General features: G+C 51.5%; 1 protein-coding gene across 2 annotated transcripts; it reads right to left on the bottom strand.

The window, feature by feature from the left end:
* Positions 1-26,812, bottom strand: LOC140629132 (matrix-remodeling-associated protein 5-like). Of its 2 annotated transcripts, none has more exons than XM_072818621.1 (7): positions 26,278-26,812; positions 24,055-24,270; positions 18,459-18,588; positions 17,839-18,229; positions 10,785-15,749; positions 7,315-8,215; positions 1-3,086 (listed from the first exon to the last, which is right to left on the bottom strand). In XM_072818621.1, the coding sequence occupies exons 2-7, from the start codon at positions 24,258-24,260 to the stop codon at positions 1,178-1,180; spliced, it is 8,502 nt and encodes a 2,833-aa protein (XP_072674722.1). In that variant the 5' UTR covers positions 24,261-24,270; positions 26,278-26,812; the 3' UTR covers positions 1-1,177. The 2 variants fall into 2 exon arrangements, with proteins under 2 accessions (XP_072674722.1, XP_072674723.1); XM_072818622.1 differs by lacking the exon at positions 26,278-26,812 and adding an exon at positions 25,432-25,574.
* Positions 26,813-27,158: the final 346 nt, after the last annotated feature.

Genomic DNA, 27,158 nt, shown 5'->3' on the forward strand with positions numbered 1-27,158 from the left:
TTCTTTGGAAAATATTATTTTATTATCAAATGTACATTATATTGACCTTAAAAATACAGTAAAGCAGTCATGGGGAGAACATGTCTCTTATTTTCCAGGAGCACACATTGACGGGGGGTTGGGTGGAGGAGACGTTTCCGGGCTTTTCCAGGAGGCTCTGGATCCTTTGTGCAGGGTCATGGCTTAGCTCTCTCCTGCCCTCTCCCCCGACTTCAGCTCTCAAGATAAATCCACAAACAAGGAAATCCAATATCCCCGACTCCCACACCATAGGGTTGCCGGGGAAGGTAATATAATAGCGGTTTCTGAATGTGCTCAAGGAAGTTTGGAGGATTTTTTTTTTTTTTTTTTTTTTTTTTTACAATTGTATTTCCATGCCTGCTCTCATGTATCCAAGTCTTGTAAAGACCAATAATTTATTATTTTTAATGAGACAGAGAGCACTTCTCGCTTTCTGGCCTCATCGTCTGACCGGAAAGAAAATATAAAACGTCTTTATGTGAGACATTATCTAAAAAGTGAGTTCCAGGGAGAAAGTGAGTTCCATTATATAAAAAAAGTGAGTCCCGTATAAAATGGTGGCTGTATTGTATGAAACTTGTACGTTTGCAAAGACATCAGTCAGTGCGGTGGTTCTAAGCCCTTCTAGGGCAAGCTGGAGCTCTAACGTGGCAGGAAGTGAAAGACGGGTAGTCATTCTAGAACATTCTATCGTGTTAAGACTGCAGCAGGTTAACTAAGGGACGCATCTTCAACGGGGTAGCAAGGCACTGGTAATGTCTGCGGTTTATTTTCAGTGAATGCTCCTTAGGTCCGCGACAGACGCCCGGTAAAGCATAGACGTGGCGTCTGCAAGACAGACACCGCCACGAGCGCGTGCCCAGCTCCCGTGAAACGCCAGACAGGAGTGGGCGACATGCTGTAAACATGAACGCAAGTCCCCGGGGAGGCCGAACCGTCCTGCCCGTGTCTGCATGGCTTCCCTTCACGGACAAGCGTAGGTCAAAGTCAACATGAACCTGAAACCCAGCCGGGGGGGTGGGGGGGGCCACCGTGCACCGTGACAGATCAGTCAAGGCCTCTGACTATCCGGCTGCGGCAGCTTTCCTTACAAACGGGGCTTTGTCCTAGCTTCCCGAGCCATGGCCGTGGAGTCCGTGCGCTGCGGGGGGCGTTTTCAGTAGACGTGGATATAAGTAGTCTTTGAGTCGGTGCCGAGGATGTTCTTTGCGGTGCATTTGTAGAAGCCGGCGTCTCTGTGTGTGGCCTGCTGGATGGTCAGCGAGCCCTGCGGGTGAAGGAACCTGTTCCCGTACAGACGGGCCTGCGCCCCGGCCGTCAGGTGTGACTTGTCCGGCAGGTCCCAGGTGATCTCTGCTTTGGGAATGCCCATGGCCATGCAGTTCATCTTGACCGTGTTCCCGGGCCGCGTGTAGATGACGGGCGTTGGCTCGCTGGTGATCCGGGGAGGATAGGCTATCACGATAACTGGGAAGTTCATGACGGAAGGGCCGTACTCGGTGTCCGCCTTGCACACATAGGTCCCCCTGTCAAACACCGAGGCGTCGCGCACCGTGAGGGTCCCGTTTTCCCAGACGGAGAAGCGCCCCCGTGTCTGGGGGCCCTCCAAGAGCATGGTGTTGGGGAGCGTCCAAGACAAGCGAGCCGGCCGGCCCCCCGGAGGGATGCAGTGCAGCTGCAAGGTCTCCCCGTTGATGATGCTCACCAGGTTGTGATACTGGTTGCTCGTCTCGGGTTTCAGCCCTACCTTCAGAGACACCAGCCTCTCCGTGTAGCCGGCCGAGTTCCGGGCCACGCAACGGTAAGCCCCGGCGTCCACGGAGGAGAGGCTGCTGATGTGCAGCATGCCGTCCCCCTTATGGTAGAACCTCTGCAGCTGCTGGCCACTCTGGAGCTCCGTCCCGTTGGGGAGCACCCAGAGCAGGGTGGGCGTCGGGGTCCCCGCGGCCGAGCAGTTGAGGCTGATGGTGTGGCCGGCCATGGCAGTGATCTTCTCGCTGACCGGGTCGTGGAAGATGGGCTTCTCCACAGGCTCCAAGACAGTGAGCTGCACGATGAGCCTGGCCTCCCCGCCCTCGTTGCGGCCGATGCACGCCAGCTGCACGGAGTCGCTCTTCCTGAGACTCCGAATGTCCAGCGTGCCGTTGCGGTGGATGGTGATCCGGTTCCCGTAGTACGGGGCCGGGAGAACCACGCCCTCGGGAAAGGCCCACAAGACTCTCGGCGTGGGGATGCCTTCCGCGTGGCAGTCAATGAGTTTGCGACTCCCGCCTGCAGCGATCTCCCGCACGGTGGTGATGGCGTTGGGGTTCCCGTTGATGGTGGGCGACCGGACGTTGACGTGAATCCAGACCGTCTTCCTGTCTTCCCCGGCGCTGTTCCTGACCACACAGGTGTAGTTGCCACTGTCTGAGCGCTGGGCTTTCTGAATGAGGAGAGTGCCATCCTGATATATCTGGTACTTCTCGGAGGAGGCCGGGATCAGCCGGTTGGTTGGAGAAAGCCACGTCACCCTGGGTGTGGGCTCCCCTTTGGCTTCGCACGCGACGGTGACCACGTCACCGTAGGGGACCTGCACCACGGAGTACGTCTTGTTCCGGATGGCGGCGGGCTCAGACACCACCTTGACCCGCACCCTCATCTCATCCTTGCCAACCTGGTTTTCGGCAAAGCAGGTATAATCCCCTTCCTCGCGCATGCCCACCTCGTTGAAGTAGAGGGTCCCGTTGTTGAAAACCACGTAGCGCTTGGTCCGGCCACCGCCATCGTCGGACTGCATGAAGGAGTTGACCAGGCTGCCATCTGGGAGGCTCCAGGAGATCTCAGGGTTGGGAAGCCCGGTGGCCACACAGTCCACTTTCAGGTCACCCCCGTAGAAGACCTTGTGGTCATTCTCCTCCTTGTGCTCGATCTTGGCCGGTTTCATGACCACATTCACCTTGAGCATGACAAAGTCATCACCAACCTTATTCCGGGCAACGCACAGGTAATCCCCCGCATCTTTGTCTGTGACGGATTTCACCACCAGGGTCCCGTTGGCAAACACCTTGATTCTGGTGTCAAAGCTGACCGGGAGAAAAAAAGAAAAGGAAAGGAAAGAAGAAGGATGTCAGTGTCCCATATGCTCTGTCCTGGCTTTAGGTCACCAGCATGAAATGAAAACATGTGCTTCTGGGAAGTATCTGGGCACATGGCTGCTACTTACCGCAAAATGTCACGCGGCTTTTGCAGCCTGGAGGGGACTGCGTTCACAGGCGGAAATGATTGATCTACCTCAAATAAGAACTCTGACTCGGTAGAGTCTGACCTTTGGCTGGCCTGGCCACTGATTCAAGGAAGTGAAAGGCAGTCAAAGACTTCCACCCTGTCCCCATGGGTGTTATGCGCATCACGCATTCGCGTGGCAGTCAGGGCACAGCGTCTGGTTATGATAAAATCCGGTAAAATGCGACAGCCGTGGAGAGAATGAACCTGAGTGAACTCTGTGAAGAGGTGCAGTTCTTCCTGAATAAAATGTTCCAGACACAATGATTACCCTTGACAATCCTGTATTATATCATATCCCGTTACGAGGCAAGAGGCTGCCAAAGGGCTACTCCATGCACCGTGTAATTGGGGTTATTCCTGGCTATTCCTGGACTTTTAATGGTAACATTGGGCTCGTCAGAACATGGCAACATCAATGTGACGTCTTCTTCCCTAGACCCTGAACCTAAAGCTGGATGACATTCCCCAGCTAGCTCCATAAGCCGGCATTTGCATTCCCCCGTGTGAAATGATAACGCTGGACCTAGGCCCACACACCTCTGGGTTAATAGTTCAAAAGCTTTTCAAAACTCATGTTTTGAACGAGAGGTGCAAACACTTGAGACATTCTTCCTTTAAGAGCGTCCAGATTGAAAAAATCTCAGTTACACATAATTTGTAATGGTGGCATTGGGGGAAGGTGAGGGTGACATTTGAATCCGTAAATATTTCCTAAACATTGCATTATTTGGACAGCGTGTGTGGAACTGTATTGTAGAGCTACCAAAAAAAAAAAAAAAAAGTCTGCCTATGGTTGAGTCAACTTGATTATTGGGAATAAAATACAACTACTAACAATGACCAAATAAAGTGTTTTGTTGGCTGCGAGTGTGAATGAGGCCAACATAAATCAGTAGGAGGGGAGCAGACAAAGAAATTTCAATGTGTCGTGGAGTTTAGAAACTAAAACTCTGTACAGTAGCTCATTTTTGCCAGCATTTGGGAACTGGGAAGCGGTGACTGGTAGCCTTGGTCGTAATCACGACCCACGGAGTGACTGAGAAACATATACATGCCTACCCATCCCTGGGGATCAGGCTTCAAGAAAAGCTCTGATATCTGTATTTTTAAATAGTCCCAATGTGTAGGCAAGGCATAGAGCCCGCTCTTTTATAAAACTCACATGGGTTGTTTAATCACACTTTCCTAAGAATGTAATTAGTACAAAATTTAGTGAGAAGGAAGCCGCAGAGACAGCGGTTTGTGATTTATGGGGAGATACTAGTAGAACGGCTCGCATTCGTAGCAGGATCACATTCTTTTGCTGCCGTTCATTCAGGGCTGCCTGAGTCATGCCAGAAATTGCTGAAAACAGTTCTTCTGCACATGGCAGTGCATCTGCTGGGCTGGGAGATAGTCCAGGGAAAACTGCATACGTGGTATTGCGGATGGAGGGTGCAAGGTTCACGAGGCACCACCCAACTGTCTAAAGTTAACACTCAGCCTGTGAGAAAGCGCGTTTGCCTTCTTCCTGCATTGGAAAGACACGAGGGAGGCCAGGCGCAGCTGCACAGAGCCCCCGAGTGTTGGCTCCCCTCCTCATATCCTGGGGCGGGGGGGGGGTGCGATGTCCACAAGCATTCCTGCCTGAGCTGGCGGGCTGTGGAGGCTAAAAATGCACCATAAGCCAGAGTCTCTCCATCACGGCACTAGTGATGCTTCCTTCATTTCATTTTGCCAACCACGGTCTCTGCTCTGTATCTTGAGATGCGTACTGAGGACATTGGCTCTTTTGGATCTAGCCGATGGTTTCCCAGCCTGGGCACTGCTGACATCTGGGGTTTGATGACTCTCTGGGGTGGGGTGTCTTGGGCACCACAGGGTGCTGAGTAGCATCTCTGGTCTCTGCCTACCAGATGCCACAGGAAGCCTCCACCCATTCTAGTGTGACAACCAAAAATGTCTCCAGTCATTGATGGGCGTTCCCTGGCGCCTCGATCTGTCTAGTTGCAAACTACTGCAATAGATGGATACGTACATACATGTCTGATGGATCGATGGATAGATGGATAGATGGACATAGGTGATAGATGATAGATAGATAGATGATAGGTAGATACGTATGATGGATGAACACATAGATGCAATGGATGGATTCATGCATAGATAGTTGATGGATGGAGATAGATATGATGGGTTGATAGATATGATGGATGGATAGATATGACAGATGGGTAAATTATATGATGGATAGATGGATACATAGATACAATGGATGGATGGATAGAGATATATATGATGGATGAATCGATAAATAGATGTGATAGATGGATGGCTACATAGATAACATGGATAAACATATAGGATGGATGGAGGGATACCTAGATACCATGGATGGATGGATAGGCATAGATAGATAGATAGGTAGATAGATAGATAGATAGATAGATGATAGGTAGATAGATATGATGGATGAATACATAGATGCAATGGATGGATGGATACATAGATAGTTGATGGGTGTAGATAGATAAATAGACATGATGGGTGGATAGATATGATGGATGAATAGATATGACAGATGGGTAAATTATATGACGGATAGATGGATACATAGATACGATGGATGGATGGCTAGATAGAGATAGATATGATGGATGATTGGATAAATAGATGCGATAGATGGTGGCTACATAGATAGGATGGATAGATAGATAGATAGGATGGAGGGGTGCCTAGATACCATGGATGGATGGATAGGCATACATAGATAGATAGATAGATAGATAGATAGATAGATAGATATGATGGATGGATAGATATGATGGATGGATAGATATGGTGGATGGATAGAGGTACAACAGATGGATTGGTAAATTGATATGATGGATGGATGATATGATGGATGGACAGATAGACATGATGGATGGATGCATGGAGGGATGGATGAATGAATGCATAGATATAATGGATGGGTAGATAGAGATAGATATGGATGAATGGATAAATAGATATGATAGATGGATGGCTACATAGATAGGATGCATAGATAGAGAAGATGGATGGAGGGATACTTAGATACCATGGATGGATGGATAGACATAGATAGATAGATATGATGGATGGATACATAGATTGGATGGATGGATGGATGGATGAATAGACAGAGATAAGTATGATGGATGGATAGATACATAGATAGGATGGACAGACAGACATGACGGATATACAGAAACGATGGATGGATGGATAGACAGATGATGGTTCAGTTGTCTTTCATACAAGGTCAGAGCGTCTCAGCCTGGGCACTGCTGACATCCGGGGTGGCTGACCCTCTGCTGCGGAGGGTCCTGGGCACTGCACAGCTTTAAGCAGCGTCCCTGGTCTCCACTCACTGGATGCCAGTGACACCCCCATTTCCTGAGTCATGTCACCCAAAAATGCCCCCAAGCATTGCCCGACGGTTGCAAACCAGTGCTGTATGTTCACACATGTGGGACCTGAAGACGCTGGATGAGAAGGGGACTTTCTTTGCAGCCAAAAAAGTAAAGTGTTAGAATTCTAGGTGTGCCAACCTGGTGCCGTATTCATGCCTCAAATGTTTTTTGTGTTCACACCGTTCAGCTTCTATGCGTTTTGTCGAAATCATACAACACACATAGAAGGTAACATAAGTGTTGTATCTAATATTATCGCTTAACACAGGGATAAAATATAACCATTAAAAGGTTTTTGGTTCATTTTTTTTTCCCCTTTGGAGGGGAAGGGGTAGGAAAGGAGAAGGAGAAAGTCCAGATGTTTCTTCTCCGTCTTGGTTTCTAAAGGCAAGATCGCATTGGGTGGAAAAGAAATGCCCCTTCCGCGCGGGGCGGCACACACAGGGAGTCAGGTCTGCTCATGTCCATCCCGGATGCAGAGTCATTCCCTTCTGTGCCCGGCCCCATGGAGAGGGCTCCCAGCATAGCCCAGGACTCGGTCCCCAGAGCCCAAAGGGGACGTAGGCGCAGGAGCGCAGTGATAGACGGTGAAGCCAGAGTAGACACCTACCTGAAGAGCGAGTCCATCATGCGCTTGGACGGCAGCCGCCAGAGGATGCGCGGCCAGGGGTCCCCTGAGGCGCTGCAGTCCAGGCGCAGGGTGGCCCCATAGCGCACGTCCGTCCTCTGCGGGGAGGTGCCCGTGATGCGCGCATTGGCCGCCGCCCGCTGCACGGTCAGCTGCACGGTCCTGCGCGCCGAGCCCACCAGGTTGGCGGCCACACATTCGTAGCGGCCGCTGTCCTTGGGTGCCAGGTTGCGGATGTAGAGCGTGCCGTTGGGGAAGACGAACAAGTTCCCGTTGATGAACTGCGACGGCCGGATCTGGGTCCCATCCCACAGCACCCAGCGCACGCTGGGCAGGGGTGCGGCCTTGGCGGTGCAGTGGATGTGGATGCTGAGCCCCGGGGGCAGCGAGATGTTCTCCAGCTTCTCCTGGTGGATGACGGGCGGCAGGGCCGCCACGTGGAGGCGGATGGCCAGGCTGTCGGCGCCCGCCGCGTTGCTGGCCACGCACTTGTAGACTCCTCTGTCCGAGAAGGAGGCGTCTTTGATGGACAGGGTCCGGTTTTCGTGCAGCGTGACCCTGCCCTCCACGGGGGACACCGTCTGCCACACCCTCCGGTCGGGGAAAATCCAGGAGATTTGCGGGGCTGGCGTTCCCTTGGCCAGACACTCCATGGCGATCGTGTCTCCCAGGTACACCGTGACGTCCTGGTAGTGGGAGGCTAGGATTTGGGGCTGCTGGACCGTCACGGACAGCAGGACCACCATCCTGTCCACCCCGTGCAGGTTTTTGGCGGTGCACATGTACTGGCCCCGGTCCTGCACCTGTACCTTTCGGATGACAAACGTGCCATTCTTCAGGACCTCGAACCGTTGTACTCTGGTGTTCGGGGTCATGAGAGCACCTGGCAATCAGAACAGATACGGTCAGCCTCCACACAAACACACCGTCTCCGTCTAAACCAATAAGGGGGATTATTAGTTGGTTAGCCGAATTCTTCCCTTTAGGTCCCAAGCAACAGAAGACCAGACCGCACGTCAGATATGGAGAAAATAGAACACCCTGTTTCACCGTTTTTGACTCTTACCCCAATTCCAGAATCAAGGCATATGCGGCCCCCAAGCAAAGGGCAGCCAGCCAGCACGGGGCTCGTAGAACGTTCTGGAAGCGGCCGTGAGACCCAGGTCGTGCCCAGGGGGCCTCCCTGTCACTTGAGCTCCTACAGACGCAGGCTTGCTTCATGCACAGAGACGCTGAGCTCCTCAAGTCCCCAGACGTGCCACCACCATCTGCCTGCACCAGGGCCACACTCCTGAGCCACAGAGGGCGGGTCACTACTACTACTACGCGCTGCTACAATCGGGGACACGTGTCTCTCTCCCTCCCCCACCGCAGACCCCCTACGTTTTATGTCACATCCTCTTGGGGCTGGGCCACCGTGAGGATCTGCATTAACCACGTGCGCCTGATGCTTTGGCATCCGGGTCGTGCTGACCCTGCTGGGAGGAAGGCCCCTTCCAAGGCCTAGCCAGTCCCTAAAATTAGCAGACAATTCACCTTTTAAGTGCAAAGCAAGCAATTCAGAGCCCACAGGGCCACTTTCTTTTCTCACATGCCCAGGCCACCACTCACCTGCCTCGGTCACAGGGCAGGTACCAGACAAGTAGGGAACCCTTGTGCGCCAGAACCCACGGAAATAATTATTCAAGCCAGCCAGCCCTAAGCCCGCTCACCCTGCCTCGCCTGTTTCTTCTTTCAGAAACCACAACAAAGGCCCTTGTGCACATTCTCCCCTCTCCCTCTGCCTGCCGACAGACGCCGGTCCTTCCCTGTGTGGTCCCCTCCTCGCGGAGACTGAATAATAAATGGTTCTTCAGTGGCAGGCATTTCCTGATGTGCTGGCTCACCATTTTCTGAATAACAAATCCCATATTTAAAAACTGGAAAGCCCTGGAAAGCCCTGAGTTATGGCATTCTCTTCGTCTCCCACACAGCTGGGCTCCTGGGCCCTGCTTCCACCACCGGCTATTCCGTTAGTTCTGACAAGCTCCGGCAGGAGACGCCGATTCGTGGGGATGTGCAAAAAATGCACGCGTACGTCGAGTGACGGGGCATGGCCCTGGGGTGCTCTGGGATCACACAAAGTAGGGGAGAGCCTACGGGTTAATACAAATGGGATTTCCCAGTAGAGAAACCAAGGCACGACCCTGTTAGCATGAAAGCCGCACGGCGTTCCCCATTCGCTACTTTGAGCAAAATTCCTTATTAAATCATTACGAAAACATATGACATCAATGTTGAGCCGATCAAAGAAGTCTGTAATCCCCCTGCGCCCAGAGCCTCTGCTGAACTTTGGAGCATTTCCAACGCTGGTGAGATAAACCTAAGAAATGCACTGTTCCCTCAAGTGCTATTAGCATAAATCATTCCTCTGTCATCAAAATGGAGAAGAAGAAGAAAAAAAACCCTCTGATCAGACTCCAGGCCTGAAGGATGTGGCCGTGTTGAGAGAGAAAGAAAGGGAAAGGGGGCGAGGTAGGTCTTTCATGCTCAGATGGCCCTTTCCTGTCACCTGGCGATTGTTTTGCGGCTCAAAGCCGATGGTCAATTTTTTACACAACCAGGTGCCCTTTGGGGCATCCCAGAGTTCCAAGTCTAGACCGTTGTCATAGGCTGAGTTGGGTCCTCCCCCCAGAATCGTTGAAGTCCCATCTCCTGGGATCTCAGAACATGACTATTTGGAGGTGGGGGGGGGATCTTTTAAGAGATCATGAAATTAAAATGAGATCACTGGGGTGCCCTATAGTCCAAGGGGACTAGTGTCCATATAGGAAGAGGGGATGGAGACAGACACGCACAAAGGGACAATCACGTGAGGACACAAAGAGAGAGGCCCAGGAGAGAGGCCTCGGGGGGATTCAGCCTTGGCCCCACCGGGATCTCAGACTCCAAGCCTCCAGGACCAGGAGAGAGTGTAGGTCTGTCTCCGAGGCCGCCAGCCTGTGGTCCTTTGTGAGGGCAACCCCAGCAAATGAACCCGACCACGTCTCTAGGTGCCACTCAAAGCAATGTCTGATGAGCCCAGAAGCAGCCGCATTCACGTGCAGCAGCCAGTGGAAGGCCAAGAGGAGGACTCCACCACTCCTCCTACCCGCCCCACATGGGCGACCTTTGTGCTGGGCTCCTCTGGGAAGACACAAGAGGGGCTCCTTTGTGAGATATTCCTGGCCTAGGTCATTCCCTGTCCAAACCACCTAAGACATGCCGTCATGGTCCCAATGAAATCTCACATAGCTCACGTAGGAGCTCTGGTTCCCTACTTCCTGTCCCCCGATGGGTCCAGGCTCTCAGATGTCCCCTCCCCTCCCACCCATCTGTCCACAGGCCAGACTGTAGTTTTGCCTGAGGTCACAGCCTCAAGGACCCTCCCTCTACACAAGCCCCGTTAGAACGCAGACATGTAAATGCCTCACCTGTAGAAACCTTTGTCCAGGTAATGAAAGGCGTGGGTTTCCCCGTTGCCTCACATGGGAACACGGCGTCTGTCTCCGCGGTGACAGACACGCTCTGGGGAGATTTGGTGATAATCTGGGGCTTTTCCCCAACCGTCCAGAACTTGGAGGCAGGGGGCCCTCCAGCAGAGAAGAGCTTTGAGCTGCTCTGATGGAAGCTTCTGGAAGGCTGGCCAGACGATGCCACGAAGGGGATGGAGCTCCGGGTGGAGTAGACGACAGGGGCGTTCTGGGAGTTTGTGGAGGGTGGCCCCGTGGCCCGGGGAGGGTGCAACAATGGAGGAGCGGGGGGACCAAAGTCCACGTGGATGATGCTCTGAGAATGTATCCTATTGTACGGACCCGGGTTGACTTTTCTCTCTCTTATCACGGGGGCAGGAGACGTGGGCATTTGGGGCTTCGGAGTAACTCCCAACTGGGGGAAAGACAGAGTCCTGTTGAAAAAGAAAGGGAATCTTGCACTGGGGTGATGGGGGACTCTTGAACTCGGAAGCTTGCCAATAGGGTCTCTGAGATCCGGGATGTTGTTATTTCCAAATACTTTGGAGTTGGCGTTGAATCGGTCCGGCCCTTGGTCAGTAAACTTCGTGGGGACGCCAGGTTTGGGCTTAGGTGCCGGAACAACGGGAGTCGTCGTACTTGGTGGTCTTGGCGTCGTTGAGTGCTTCTTCTCTGGCAAGATCCTTGAGGGATAGGCCGTTATTTCTGGTTTGTTGGTCCAGTGACGAGGGGGATGGAAAGTCACCACGTATCTAAAGGAGCCTTCCGTGGCCGTGTGGGGTGGCCTCGCCGTCCCTCTCGGCGGGATCGGTTTGGCAGGAATCCCGGCTGGCTGGTGGAAGACTGGGGCTCTCCCGCCCTGGTGCTTACCATCGGGCCCACGTGGAAGACTGTTTTGGGTCTTTCCGTCAAATGCTTCCTTTTCCAATCCATGCTTTGGAGCGGAGTGAACTTTATCCTGGTTGGAAGAAGGGGTGGATAATTCATTCGGCGTCAGTACGTGCCGCGTTCCCTCACTATTCACTGGGGGTGCCTTGGCCTCTGGGATCCCCACGTAGTTCAAGAGAACATTTTCCCTGGAATCCGTCGATGTTGGAAGTGTCTTTGAAGTAAGAGGTGTGGGCTCCGTGAAGGCCTGAACCGAGGACACAAGAGTGGTGGCCGGGGATGGGGATGCCGGCTCCGCTATGGGAGCAGGAGGTCTAACTTCAGCTGGAGTGGTTGCGTGATGATCTTGAGCACGGACGGGGGTTTCTGACTCCGTTGAAGACGGCTCGACTCGTAGGCTCGACACAGTGGTTGAAGCAACCACTTCTTCTCGTTGAAACAGTGTAGAGGCTGCAACCGGTGGTGGAAACTGGGAGGGAACACCCACATCCTCCAACTGTTTAGGAAAGGGTGAGTCCGTAAGGGTTTCCACAGAGCTGGGAACAGGCGTGTCCGTCTGCAGCCTCCCAGGCTGGGCTGTGCTTGGGGGATTCCAGCGTGAGGTCTCTGGAAAGCCGGATGGAGCCAATTCCCCCTGACGTTCTCCCACAGTGGCCACCTCAGAGCCAGAAGGTGATGCAACACTCGTGAAGGAGTCGTCAGGGCCCGAGCTGTTGGTTTTAAGGCCATTTAAGGTGATTGCGACACCGTAATCCATTTCTCTTCCTTCCGATACAGGCGTATAGGTGACTGCAGTTGTCTCTTGGAATTGATTGGGTGGTGAGAGTCTTTCCGTGGCAGTTGTCGCAGAATCTTTCGCTGTAGCCGTCCCGCGTGGGTCCCCGGTTGTCAGGGAAATGGTCGTAGATAAGAGTACAGCTTCCAAAGTGGCAACGACATGATTATGTTTATTTTCCGGGGAAGGGCCGGGCGAGGACACAGAGGCTGGAAGGCTCCCCGTAGAAGTGGAGTAGCGGTGTTTATTCGGCCTCTTCCCGTGTTTCCTTCGTGAGGTTCCCCTGGATATGGGTTCGGCCTGCTTCTCTGTCTCCGGCTGCTTGGCGACACCAACTGTGCCGTCAACCCGAGATGTTGGGGCCGGTGTGCTCCCCACGTGGCCTGGAGCCTTTGTTTCGGGTACTCGAGTAGGTCGAGTAGAGAAAGCCTCCATTGTTGGGGCAAAAGTCGTGGGCACATGGGTTTGCTTCTGGCGGTTCCGGAATCTCTGAGGGCGTAATCTCCTCCTCCCGTTGGGTCTCTTTCGTGAAGGGTGAGTGGTCAGCCCCGGAGACGACGTGGTCTTTTCCGCCGGCATCACTGTTGCTACTGCGGGGGCGTCTCTGTCTAGGAGAGCTCCCAGCGTGGTTCCCCTGGAAGATGTAAAGAGAGTGATGCCATCCACTCCTGGGGTAGAGTCAAGCCGAGTGGTCGATTCGACTCGTTTTCCCATTCCTTCAGGACTCCTGGAGTCTGTTGGGTCTCTCTCTGGCATATCTTCTTCCCCGAGTGTCTTCTCAGAAGTGTCCTCTGGACCCTTTTCCACCCGCGGGTTGTCTTGAGTGCTTAAAGCACCTTTCCCAAGCCGGGTGTCATCTGTTTGTCCCCGTGGATGTCCTCGTGACGGGGCATCTGGCTCCCCTAACGTGAGCCCTGCTGATGGTTGGGATGTCCTGGAGTCAACACCCCACAAAGTGGTAGTCGGTGTAAAGTGAGTGGAGGTGACCTCTTTCATGTTCTCTTCATCTGGTTGTGGGTTGGCCTCCAAATCTGGCTGAACATATGGTACGGTCTCAGACTCAGCCAAGGAGATGGCACCCAGTGGGGCCTCATACTCGCTTGACGTGGGCTCCGCCATGGATCCAGCATCTACTGCAGGCCAGCCCTCTGTGGCTGTGCTTTCACCGGCCTGCTCTTCGTAGACCATGTCCAGGGGCTGCGCAGTAGGAGAGGATTCAAGAGGCGTGGCCCTCAGGGTGGTGGCTGTAGCCCACGGTGGCCCAGCCTCAGTGGGAGTTGTATCCTCGCTCTTAGAAAAGTCGTGGTCAATGAATTCTTCCAGATGTGTGCTTGTCACTCGGGGTTCAGCAAGAATCACTCCACCGTGCCCACTTTCTGGTCCTGACCTGGTTGAGGACACGGTGCTGGAGCCCTGGTCTTCCTCACCAAACAGAGATGCATCTGCTGAGGTTTCTTCGACACTGATTGTGGTCCGTGCGGGTGATACTGAGGGAGGCGGAACGGCAGGCAGAAGAGGTGTCACTTCTGGATTCACGGATGGAGGAGTGGTGGTTTTGACCACCTGGGCTATTTCAGTTCCCTTGGGAAGGTTCTTCCCACGTACTCTGGCCAAAATATCTGCCCAATGCTCTGGATTAATCTGTTTGTTTGCCATATTTATCCTCCGCCTGGACTCAAACACTCTGCGACCTTCCGCGATATTCGTCTCTGGTTCTTTTTCAGAATTCTTCCACGGTTTGAGTTTTCTTCGCCCTTTCTTGGTCTTCTTACCTCCGGTGACGGCATCGTCTTTTGTCTTGATGAGTAGCTCCTGGTCCTTTGTGTGGAGCTCTCTCCTTGGAGCGTTCTCTTCATCTCCTATGCCTGAACCGCCTTCGTCCTCCACGACGTCTCCCGGCACCCTGGGAAGAGTCTTCCCACCCGGGCGTCTGCCCTTTTTGGATGACCGGCTGGATCCTTTCTTATTCACCGTGAGCCCCACAGTAAAATGATCCGCCCCTTGCTGGTTGACAGCCACGCACCTGTAGAAACCGCCATCACTGACTTGGACCTTTGGGATGGAAAGAGTTCCATTTGCCAACATGTAGGCATGTGACGTGTTAGCCAGATTATTAATTATCCTTCTGTTTGGAAGAACCCAGCTGAGCTGGGCCTCGGGTATAGCCAGCGCACTGCAAGGCAACATCACTGGCTCCCCTGGGTTCTTCTGAATTGTCATTGTATGACTATCAGATGGCTGAGTGGCAGGTGGTTGCACAAGGACCCTGTACACCATCCGGTCCATTTCATCCCTCACCTGAGCAATGCACTGGTACAAACCCGAGTCCGACTGCTCCGTTGATTTGATCCTCAGCCAGCCGCTGGTGAGGATGGAGAACCTGCCATCCTGGTCCTCCAAGGGCGCTTTCAGCACAGACCCATCCGGGAGCACCCAGAAGATGGATGGACTTTCAGAGGCCTTCACGTTGCAGCTCAGCTGGCACGGGCTCCCTTCCAAGACAGTCTGAGCTCTCTGCACTGCTCTGCTGGGCTCGATCATCACCCAGCTTCTGCTCCGAGACTGTGCTGCCTCTTTGGCGGGCATCGTTAATGAATGGTGGGAATAATAGGAGAGCAGCACCTTTTTGGCCGTACTCTGACGTCGGTTGAGTTGGATGTCTATGGACGGCTGCATGACCCACTCTGGTTCTGCGAGAACGTGGGCTCTGACGCCCGTGTAGTAAAGGGCGTCCTCATCGGCGTCTTGCCTGTACTGGTAGGTGACCTTGGGGTCTTTGCTGAGCGTAAGTTCTTGGTTCAGCTTCACAGGGACCTCACTGTAATACGCGATCAGTTTCCACAGCTTCTCGTAGTTTTCCCGTGTCATCGGACACTCGAAGTCCAGGGCAACCGTTGCATTTATATCAATCTCTTGAGGGTCCGTCTGGTTCAAGTGAATTTTGTACACATCCATGGGCTTCTTGATGTCACAGACCAAGTTCACCGTGTTCCCGTGCTCGTCGGTCATATTCAAAGAGATGTTCCACGGGGGGAATTGGAACCCCTCCAGGGAGAGCTGGCCCTCACTATCCTCTTCTTGTCCCTGCTCCTCCTCGCTGCTGCTGCTCCGGTTCTGTCTCAGGGGAGACTCGATGGAAGGCTTCAGGCAGGTGATGTCCTTCAGCTTGTGAATCTCTTGTTTGTGCAATTTTTGGGGAGCAGAGCACATGGCGCATAACTGGCCACCTTCGTAGGCTTTGTCCTTCTTACACTTCAGAGTCCCTAAAACAGGCAAGCAAACAAACATGCGATGAGTTAACGAACCTAAGAACGGCCTGCCTTGCACACGGCCAGAGGAGACAGGCTTTGTGTGCATCTTTATCACGTCGGCTCGTGGCCATAATGATTTCAGGCTTCTCTCATTGCTGTGACTTCACCAATGACCTTAAATCAATTCAGCACAGACTGTGGAAAGGCACCGCCGCTGTAGAACTACTTGACCATGGATAACAAAAAACTACCTTCAAAAGTATTTTTAAGTCTTACTCTGAAACAACTCTCTTCTCACACATTATACAACTTACCTTCTCCAAAGGTCCAGGAGAATCTGGACAAAGAAATGCAACCCAGGAAATCAGTTCCAGGTTGAAGGACCCACTTTTGCCTTACGTCGTATCTCCCTTTTATAATGGTTTCTGTCGCTATAATCTTTCATTTCGGGCAGCGTCTACATTTTGGATTCACGGTCTCCTCTTGGCTTCCTGGACATCAAGTCTTCCAGAATGTTCTCCTAATCTGGACACTGCTCTGCCTCTTTCTCTGTTTTGTCTTTCTCTGCTCACCGACTCATTAGTGATGGAGTGTGGCCCCCTTCCATCTCGCTCTGCCCCGTCATCCATGGCCTCACCCACATGTAGGTTTCCAACACCATCCATTATCTGGTGATGGCTGCCTTATGTGCTTCTCCAGTCAACACACATTTTATGAACTCCACGCCCAGTTTTCTGCTTGATGTGTCTGTTTCCAAACCATAAAGTCTCCTCTCATTGATACTTACAAGACCAAATTATGTTTTCTCTCTGCTCCAGACCTAGATGCCTTTTCCATAGCAGTAGATGGTGCCACGCTATCTCAAGCTGGGGAAAGGAGAAGACTACAGCCCTCTGGATATCTGCCCTCTTCTTTCCATCCCTACTGGGAATGAACCAGTGAAAGGGCCATCACCTACGAGTTGAATGTGGGACATGAGTTGTGTGTGCAGGAAGTTGTGTGTAGATGAGTACAGGCCAAGGTGCTAAGTAGAAATTGAGGACAGCAAGATCTCTCAAGGAAGGTGATTTTTAAAATATTTTTAAAGATTTTATTTATTTATTTGAGAGAGAGAGCACAAGTTGCAGATGGGCAAGTTGACTCCCTGCCAAGTGGGCAGCCCGAGATCATGACCTGAGATGAAGTCAGATGCTTTACCAACGGAGCCATCCAGACACTAAGGGGGAGGGCCCACATGTGGCAGAGGGTGGGCAGTAGGTGGGAGCACGGTTGTGTAGGAAGTCCTAGTAAGAACTGTGCGTTCCATCCCAAGAGCAATGGGAAACCAGTGGACAGTTATGCAGGGGTGCCGCAGGGCCACATGCTCCCTCTGAAAATTTGTTCTGACAACTGCTCTGTGTGGAGACGACTGAAGGAGGCGTGACCAAGGCTGCAAAGACCTGCCCAGAATGCCCAGAACACCTGATTCTCCACCCAGAATGAGAAGGAGCTCCACCCAGGCTGGAGGCTATGAGGATGGACGTGAGCCAACAGAACGGGATATGGTAAACCCAATGGGATCGAGGTTGGGGTTCAAGGTGTGGCTCGAGGAAGAGGGTAAAAGAAAGACAAAAAAAATAAAACCTTCCTTATTTAGAGTCAAAATCTACTGTCTTGCAACTTCTACACATCACTCCTGTTTTTTTTTTTTTGTTCTCTGAATCACTGCAGAACATCCCTCTCCCCCATTCTTGAGAGAATAATGTCATAGCCACTGCTAGCCTTCTCTTTTCTAAGCATTCCTGAACTCCTCTCCATAGGACAGAAAATCCTCCACGTAACCCAAAGCTGCCTGTAATACTCCAGATATTCAATGTAAGACAATCATAGTCAACTGTATGTAACTGATTAAAGGATCACCGCTTTACACTTCACTGAAGGATCCATCTATGATGGAACAGAGACGTCTTAACATCTAAGTTGCACACTTTGCACAGGTGTTTCCCACCCTACTGATTTGACAAGAGAAAGTCTCGTCTCAACACCAGAGAACGTAACCTTTCCAGAAGGGTAAGGAATGTGCCGCTCTGAGCCACCTTCCTTCCCTCTGCTCTCCTCTTACCTTTGGATTTGGCATCCCATTCCAGAAACCACTTCATCTCACAGTCACACGACCATGGATTCCCATGCAGGTAAAGATTCTCCAGAAGCGGCATGTTCTGAAGCATCCCCGTGGGAAGGGTCCTGATCATGTTGTCTGCGAGGTAGAGGTGTCTTATGGTAGAGAGCCTGAAATAATCCAGAAACGTGAACGTGGAGAACGTGCCGGGGTGGAGCTGGTGCAGCAGGTTTCCCTCTAAGTGGAGTAGCCTTAGGGATGTTAAGCCTTTGAAAGCTTGTGGGTGGATAAATTCGATCTTGTTATGGTCCATATGCAGCCTCATTAAGCTCCAGAGCCCCTGCAGGGTCTGTCCCGTGATTACCCGCAGTTTATTGTAGCTGATCTTGAAAACCTAGAAAGACAGGGGATGGAGCAGAAAGTCCTGTGAGTAATTTAGAAAGCCACAAACAGACACAGAAACTAGAACAAAGGGCAGGGAAATAAGGACATTAAGCCGGTTTTTAACCTAAAAAAAAAATGGCGATTTTATTAATCGTTAGGGAGCATTGTATCACTTCCCACTATTCATTAATGATCGTACAGGCCGCAATTACCGATGCTCGTAAAAGCACAGGGTTTACCTGGAGGGAGCTGAGGTCTCTTAAAGCCCCGTCGGGGATGCTGGGGATGTCGTTGCCATGAATCATAAGTAGCTCCAACTTGGTCAGTCCCGCAAACGAGGTTTCTGACAAAGCCTGTATACTATTAAATCTAAAAAAAAAAAAAAAAAAAAAAAAGAATAAGAAACAGTGAATGCTTAAATCCCATATGGGGCAGATTCTGCAGGCTGCCTAGGAACAATTTAGCAAAATGTTGACTCTGAGGTCTACCGGTGCTGTTCCCAAAGCAGAGTTTTTGGTTAGTGTCCATGTCCATTTCCAGGGTCCAAAGGAAAGCTGAAAATATGGTGTTGGTGTTGGGCGGTTAGCCCTCTCGTTGGGTCCTTGAGAGCCCAGAGCCAAGCCCCTCCTCTCTTGTTCTGTGATAATACAAAGCTACTTCCCAAGTTGCCTGTTTCTTTGCATTCGTGCTAATTCTCTGCAGCCAATGACCCTCGTGTCATTCCTCATTACTGACGCTTTCCTGTGCACCTTTCCAAGGAAGGGCCAACTGGACCAGCTTCCATTAGAAACTAAATCCCACTCCTTTGTCTAAAATTGCCTCTAGCTCCATTAGCAGATTCCTAGTCAAAGTACCCAGCAAATATTCCTGAACTGGACGAAGGCTATTTCACAAGGACCAGTGGCCATTTCTGATGGATTCCCTGAATTATTTGTAAACATTCTGGTATGTTTTTGGGTTTTGTTTTTGCATCAACATTGGTAAAGATGAAATGAGTGAAAACTCCTATATTGGAGGGCGGTTACTTTGTGCCACTGTTTCTGTGGAAATAGAACACATCTAGCCTGACTTCTCCCTATCGTCTAGATAAAAGGAAACAGATCCTATAGACAAATGCAGGTGAAGTGCTCATACCTACAGCATAGGCCGCCAGGTCCAATTTTCTCATAAACACAAATGTGACTGAACCCAGACCCCGAATCTGAAATCAAGATGTGGGGAATCATTCCTCTAAGAGCCAGCTTTAGGAAGCATCACCTTTCAGCTATAAATTCCAGGAAATACAATCTCCCAGAGCAAAAAAAAAAAATGTAATTCCGACTCCTTTTTGTCATTTAACTTATGGAATCAACAGACAACTGTACACAGAGGTTCCCTCTTCTGGATTATATGGACAGCATCTGCACTTATGTTTGGGTGTCACAACTGGGTGGGGGAGTGTTAGTGGCATCTGGTGGGTAGAGACCAAGGGTGCTGTTAAATACCCTACAATGCACAGGACAGCCTCCCACAATGAGCGACTCAGCCCCTAATATTGAGATTTGGAAACTGTCGAAGCAGAAGAGACTCTTTCTGTTGGTCTATTCATCCACCCATCCATCATCCATCCATCCATCATCCATCCATCCATCATCTATCTACCTACCCATCAATCTATCCATCTATCATCTGTCTATCCCCCTGTCCATCTATCATCTGTCTATGCATGCAGTCATCCATCCATAATGTATCTACCTACCATAATCTATCCATCCATAATCTATATACCCATCATTCATCCATCCATAATCTATCTACCTACCCATCAGTCTATCCATCTATCATCTATCTATCTATCTGTCCATCCCTAATCTATCCATCCAATCATCCATCCATAATGTATCTACCTACCCATCAGTCTATCCATCTATCATCTATCTATCCATCCATCCATCCATCATCTGTCTATCCATTCGTCTATCCATTATCTATCTATCTATCTATCTATCTATCTATCTATCTATCTATCATCTATCTATGGTAGTGGTCTGAATGGGGGGAGGCAGTCTTGTCCCCATGGGACACTTGACAATATCTGGGGTCATAAGCAATCACAACTGGAAGAGGGGGAAGGTGCTACTGGTATCTCATAGGAAGAGGTCAAGAATGCTACTCAACACCATCCAAACAGGACAGCCCCCACAACAAGGAACTGTCCTAAGCAAAATGGAAATAGCACCCCAAATACCAAGGAGACTGAAGTTGAAAAACCGCAGTCTAACCCTAGATGGGATGGTCTATGACCTGACACGTGGCCTCAGTCACTTACTGTTTAGGATTCTACAATGAAATCTATCTGGGATGGTGAAGCTCTCAGGGAATGGATGGCCGAATCTGAACTTCTTCCCATTTCTTGGTGCCTGGGGTCTGCCTGGAAACAGTAAACAAGCAGGAGGATGGTATCAGGAGAGGTAGGTGGGGTTGGCAGGAACCAGGCAGCCTAGGAGCTGGGAGGGTGTGGGAAGGAGCGTGTTTCACTTGTTCCAACATCAATGGGAAATGATTAGAAGGTTTTAAGAAAAAGAGTGACACAAACTAAGATACGTGTGAAAGCGACAAATGCTCTACTGCATGTAGAGGGAGTAAGTATAATCACCGGAGATGACCCTGGAGGTAAGAAGAACAGAAAGGCCAGAAAGAGGAGGCAGGTCTTGGGACAGAAGAGGTGAGAGTCAAAGGCTCAATGTCTAGAACAAGTCAGAAAGATGTTGCTCTTCTTTGGCACTTTGTGGTCTCAGGGTGTGCGCTATGCTCACTAGTGTTATGTGTCTTTGTCACCGAAAAATTGTCACTTCCAACTGGCCATTCAACCATAATGGTGGGTGCCAAGGTGGAGAAGGTGCAGGGAAGGCATGTGTTTGAGGTCAGAGGGACAGCACTGTTTGGACTCCCTCACGCCTGCATAAATCGGCCCCCAGTCCTGGATGGTGGAGATACCGGGTCAGGAATCTGTCTTACTGTATCAACTTGGTGCATTTTCTTCCCTCTGAGGACCCGAAGCGTAGGGAAGAATCCCTGTGCGCCCATCTAGAATCCAGCAGGGGCATGGGGAAATCTGTGGGGCTCAGGGAAGAGACTGAAATGACTCTGCATGGAGGCCAGTTGTGCAACACGATCACCCACCCATCCCCCTTTGCAGAATGTCCCGATTGACAGTGACTACATAACGTCTCAAGTGAAATGCTTTTTAGTACATCACAAATACACGTAAGACGCCTTCACCGATATGGGTTAGTTTTGCAAGACGAATTTTAAAATTATAAAGGGCCGTGTGGGCTTTTGGGAGACTTAGAAAGAGGTCGTGAAAGCTAGTCTTTTCATCGGAGGGACGAATTCTTTAAAGATCTATAAATATGACGCTAAGTGGATGATTCTTTTGTTGTTGTTTGTTTACTCGAAAATACTTGGAAAGCGATTTTTGCAAAAGCTCTAGGGCTGTGCAAACAGGAAACAGCGGATCTCTCTCCTTCCATGCTGAGGACCCTGAAAACATCTGTGTGGGAATGAAAGATTTCATTAGTGCCTTGCCAATAATCCCTCATTCTTTGAGAGTTTCCTACTCCTTCCAGATGACTAGAAGACAAATCAGACCCTGAGTCCGATCTGTATAGACATTCCCGTTCTTTCTTCCCTCTCCCCACCAACAACATGCACGATGACAGTCTCATTAATCTAGTTTGAGACCGATTTTCAGAGAAAGTGCTGAGATATGAGTGTCTTATTGATGGAAATGAAAACATGCCATATTGACTCATGTTACCAATTAAGGCAGATGCAAGTAACATATGTTGGTGCTGGGAAGCTCTTCCTTAACCGTTTTCCTTTTTTTTTTTTTTTTTTTTAATGTGATGCAATGACGTCTCAAAATACTACTGCCACCGATAGGAAAAGAGAAGATCTTGGTATCTGTGTTCTACTCCAGTGGCAAAAATCTGGGGAGACCCTAATTCGTTATCTTTACCACTTAAAGTTGCTTAAAAATGCAACCAGCAGAAAGTAAGTTCTAACTCAGAAATTGTTTCACCTGCGTGAACTGTTTCAACGTAAAGACGAATGGAGGGAAAACAGCACAGAAATTCTAAGTGAGGTATAGACAGCTTGATGAGCCACAGTCTACTGGTGTGGCCAAGTATAAAGCCACCACATAGTCAGGAGGCATGTGGCATCTTCTCCACCGTGCACTCCAACCTGACGGCCAGTAGGGAACACACGGACACCCCAGACCCTCAACACACAACAGGTGGCACATTCGCGCCTTCTAGGCAGGAAACCAGCAGAAAACTGTCCTCCTCCACCTCTCCCATTTTCACACTTTCCTCGGGGATGCCACAAAGGCCTCTGTGACGGTACCTCCGACTCTGTGCTCTGCCAAGGGGTCAGGCAGTATGGGACAAGACCCTAACGGTGGTTCACGAGAGCAAAGGCCCCAAGACAGAACCATTTTGCACACCCGGAGGTGCAAGAAACGAGAGGAATCAGGGACGAGCTCTGCTAATGCACCACTAGCACGGCACATCCTACCCTGATTCAAACCGGTGGGAGACGATCTTCCTTTTCTCTCTCCCATTCGGCGGGCGATGTGTCCTAATTAAACTGTAAGTTTGTAAAAGGGAAATTTGGTTAAGTATTAATATCCCCTCTTCTGGCAAAGATGAACGGTTTCCCCTACTCAGCTATCCTCATTGTGGTTGGATTTTCAGATAATCAAATCATCAGGTCTCTCAAGACTTTATGGAGAAAACTAGGTAATGATCCACTCCCTTAGATTAGGGAACTTCCTATCGTACTGTCTTTACTTCCCATTGTCTTCTTCTACTCCTAGTGGCCTTTACAAATGCAAGAAGATCTTTTTTTTTTTTTTCTTAATTCTGTGCTCTAAGATGTGCAGATACATGTATAATTATGTGCTCATTGACTCAGGTTTGGCCATTGCATTTTACTAAAATGTCCCATCAGTGGCCAGTCATCAAATCCTAAATTATTTTTGTTGTGTTGTAGATCATAGAAAATGGCTTATGTATTCTCTGGGGGAAATCCAAATAATTGTTTATAAGGTTGCACGTGAGTACCTATAATTCATAGCAACTAGTATTTATGTATAGGAAACGCTCATGTGAATGAAACAAAAATTAAAAATATAAAAATTCTATCTTAAATGCTGCACAAAAACTCCTCTTTAAAAATAGTCAAAATACTTGTCAAACTATTTTGACAAATAGCCAAAATACAAATACTAACTAAAAAGTTAAAAATGCGTTTTCAGTGTATCTTCTGAGTCGTATTTTTAAAGAGGCAAAATCTTCAAGAACTCTTTTATTTCCCCAAGGTTCACAGTCACAACCTCCAGATAACTTAGAATGTCAGAAATGTCCGATTTATTTTAAAATTATTTTTAATAGCTTCTGAAGTCTGAGTAGTATTTATCTATCTACATGCGTGTCTGATACATTTGCACCTAATATGTAGTAAATGATTGTTATCAAGGGAAATCTCTCGACACACTGAAGTTGTTCAGGATGCTTGGTTATTAAGGCTTATGATAGTGGTTGCAGTTGATGGATACATTCAGATAATTGCCCCCAAAGGACCGCACGTAGTATCGTTAAAATCCATCACCCTCAAAAAAAAAAAATCCACCTCCCTCCATTCTGCCCATATGGCCGTATGCATCGCTAGATAGAGCGACACGGAAAGAAATATGCCTTTGCAGTGACGTCAATGCACATATACGTTCAAAGAAAAAACAAACACGCAAGCAAAGAGGCTGAAATCGTTCAGTAAGAATGTGGTACAAACCCCAAATTGATTCTTTCCACATGTTTAGAAATCCCAGCGGGCACAGAAGCCAAGGAGCGAAACGTGCAGTGGACCTCGCTAGGAACGTAGCAGGCGCAAGGGTGAGGACAGGAGAGCGCGGGTCGTGGATGTCCCCAGAGCAGAATCAGCACCACGGACAGTGCTCGCCAGTGCGCCCGCGTTGGCATCTTGTCGGGGTGCCTCATCCCTGGACACCTGTCGGGGAACCACAAAGTGATATCCGTTTATGGCCAGGTAACGCTTATGTTGGGCGAACGTGGTTTCAAGCGTGCATGGTGGTGTGGAGCTTCCCAAGCCGTCGTACGGTGGTATCCTTTAGGGACACAACATTTCTGAGCCAAGAAGCTCGAAACTTGTTTTTCTGATCTTTCCGGGCGAAGCTTGATCCTTCTGTAGAATGGGATCGGAATGGCCGACTCGGACACTACGATTTGGAAGTCTCCCTGCGCGGAGAGCGAGGGTATGGAACAGACACACGGGCACGCACAAAAATACATACATGTGTGTTCGTACATGCGTATTCACGTAGCATTTGTATATACATGAGAGCAAAAGGAGAGACATCGATGTTTAAAATAAAGCAATTAAAATGACTATGTGCCTCTGATGTTAATTCTGAGCCTTTATACACCGTACGTATTTGAATTTAAAAAGAAAAAACAAAACTCTTGTAATTAAAATACTCCGTGTCCACCTCCGATGTTAATTCCGAGCTATTATATACTGTACATATTTGAATTAAAAAGAGAAAAAACACAAAGCTTCTCAAGAGGGTCGTTATTAGGAGTATTCCCCTTTTTAATGACCTTCTTTACGTTTCCGGTGTATCTTCTAAATGTGTTTAAAGGCTTCGCGCTCGCTAAACCCGAACGTATTCCATTATTCGTGGGTTTGTACTATTCTTAATTTTTGCTAGCAAGAGCCACAGGGTTGCAATGGTGCAGCAGGGCTGTTCATCGGGGACGCAGTTTGTTAAAATCTGACCTTAAAGGAGGAGGAAAGGAGTTCCCCGATGACGTAGGTTCAGGCAAAGAGAACCGATCAGTGCAGTCATACACACAAAAATGGAAATGCTCCGATATTTCACATAATTGGGGCTGCATCAGCGGTGTCGTTTAGAATACCAGTGGTCATGTATCTACTTTTTTTTTTTTTTCACGCACTGGCCATCACCCCATCATCTTACGTGTTTGTCATCTCCTGAATGAAGTGGACTTGAAAATAGGAATGCACCTGGAAAGCAAAGCGCGCGGCCCAGAAACGCGCCCGCCCCGGGGGCAGCGCTAAGTGCTGATACAAAACCCAGGCGCTCACACGCTGGGGGCATCCCAAACCCAGAGCTTTCCAGGCTTTTACCTCGAAATAGATGGTGCCCTAAAGCCCGCGCGCGTCTTCTCTGGTTGCTGCGCGTCCGGGCAGGCGGCCCTTGCAGAGGGAGGCTCAGCTCCAGCTCTGCGCTCGGGAGCCAGCGGGTTCCTGCAGCCTCCCCGGCCGCCCGCGCGCTTGGCCTCGGCCCGGGAACGCGCGCTGTGCCGCCGGAGGGTGGCCCGGGGCTCGGGAGTGGCGACGCCTCCTCCGCAGCCTTGGTTCCCGGGACCCCGGGAGCGCGCACCCCAGGCGTGGCGCAGGGAGGCGCCCTGAGCGCCCAGGGCCTCCGGGGCCGGCGCGCGGGTGGGCGGGGGGGGACCCGGACTGGCTGGCGCGGCGGCACTGCGCCCTGGCCCACTTCCAGCGCCGCTCCAAGGAAAATATGGGCTTTCCCCGGAACGCAGCTCGGGGGGGGGGGCCCTGGAGGTACGCGCTGCTGGAGCCCGCACACCAGGAGCCGGCTCTCCCGGATGGTGACCTCTGCAATGTCTGCTCCACCCCAGCAGGCCGAGAGGCTCCCCTTTTCCAGGGGAAGAGGAGGAGGGGGGACTTGGGCGCCGAGCTCTGCTGGCGCCTCCAACGCAGGGCGCACTCGCTTTCACTTGGGGGGGGGGTCCCATGGGCGCCTCCCTGGAAACCGGGGATGCTTAGGTGCAAGGAGGCAAGGGGGAAAGGAGTCGGGGATCCTCCCGCAAGAGAGAGCTGGCCCCTGGGCCCCGGAGCCACGGACAGTGCCATTTGTCCCTGCCCAGCCTTGCCCTTGGCCGACCCCCAAGTCCACCCCTGCAGCAGAGTGCGCGTCCCCCGGGCGCCCAGGCTGCCCTTGGTCCTCACCTGTCGTTCGGAAGCCGCGACGCACGGGAGCGGGGCGCCCTGAGCTTCCGCGGGGCCGGGGCGCGCGAGTCACCGCCGGGGGTCCGCCGGGGCCATGCCCTTCCCGGGCCGGGGGCGAGGCGGCGAGGCTTCCCAGCTCGGCGCGGCGAGCCGGCTCCCTTTTATTCGCGTCCCCGAGTCCACGCCTCGGCCCACCCCCACCCTGCCCTGCCCCACCCCGGGGAGACGGGGCGCGGGCCCGAGCCCAGGGACCCTGGCCGCGCGCGCTGCGCGCTCAGCCCTCCTCGCGCCTCTTCATCGCGCCTCGGCCCGGGAGGGCGCGCCCCGCCGGCTCCGGCTGCAAGAGCGGCTTGGGGACACGCAGTTCCCGGCCCCGGAGGGAGTCCGGGGACCAGGGACCCGGGGAGGCACACGGTCCGCGCGCCCCGAGCGCGCCTCGCAGCCCGGCGCGGGGAGGCTTCCCTCGCTCGGCTCCGGGGAAGGCAGAGCAGCGGGGCTTGCGCTCCTCCGGGCGGGCGGGCCGCTCCTCTGGCCCCGAGCGCGCGCGGGAGCCCCCGGCTGCAACGTGAGACCCGCGGCCACGCCCTCGCGCCTCTCCCGGGGCTCCCGGACGCCCGCCTCCCTCCCGCCGCCGGGCCCTCCTGCCAAAAAGGTGGGACTGCGCTCCTCGGGGGCCGGGCCAGGGCGGGGACGGCGCGGAGCCTGGGGTGCCAGCTGCGGGACGTGGGAACCACCAGGGCACAGGGCCAGGGGCTAACCCCGAAGGGGAGCGAAGGGAAGGCCCTGAGCCTCCCAGACGGAATCGGACAGGACAAAGGCAGGAAGGGGTCCCAGGAGCGCAGTCAGCTGAGACCCCTCCCCCTTCCCTCCACCTTTGGGAC

This window comes from Canis lupus, chromosome Y, assembly GCF_048164855.1.
Source record: "Canis lupus baileyi chromosome Y, mCanLup2.hap1, whole genome shotgun sequence".
NCBI classification, from domain to species: domain Eukaryota; kingdom Metazoa; phylum Chordata; class Mammalia; order Carnivora; family Canidae; genus Canis; species Canis lupus.

What these genes read in the sequence shown, in the direction of transcription:
- LOC140629132 (XM_072818621.1), bottom strand. Translation starts at nt 24,260, where the DNA reads ATGAGGCACCCCGACAAGATGCCAACGCGGGCGCACTGGCGAGCACTG. An exon ending in ATGGGATGCCAAATCCAAAG is followed by an intron (nt 15,750 to 17,838) that starts GTAAGAGGAGAG and finishes TGCCTGTTTTAG; the next exon opens with GGACTCTGAAGTGTAAGAAG. An exon ending in ATGATGGACTCGCTCTTCAG is followed by an intron (nt 3,087 to 7,314) that starts GTAGGTGTCTAC and finishes TCTCCCGGTCAG; the next exon opens with CTTTGACACCAGAATCAAGG.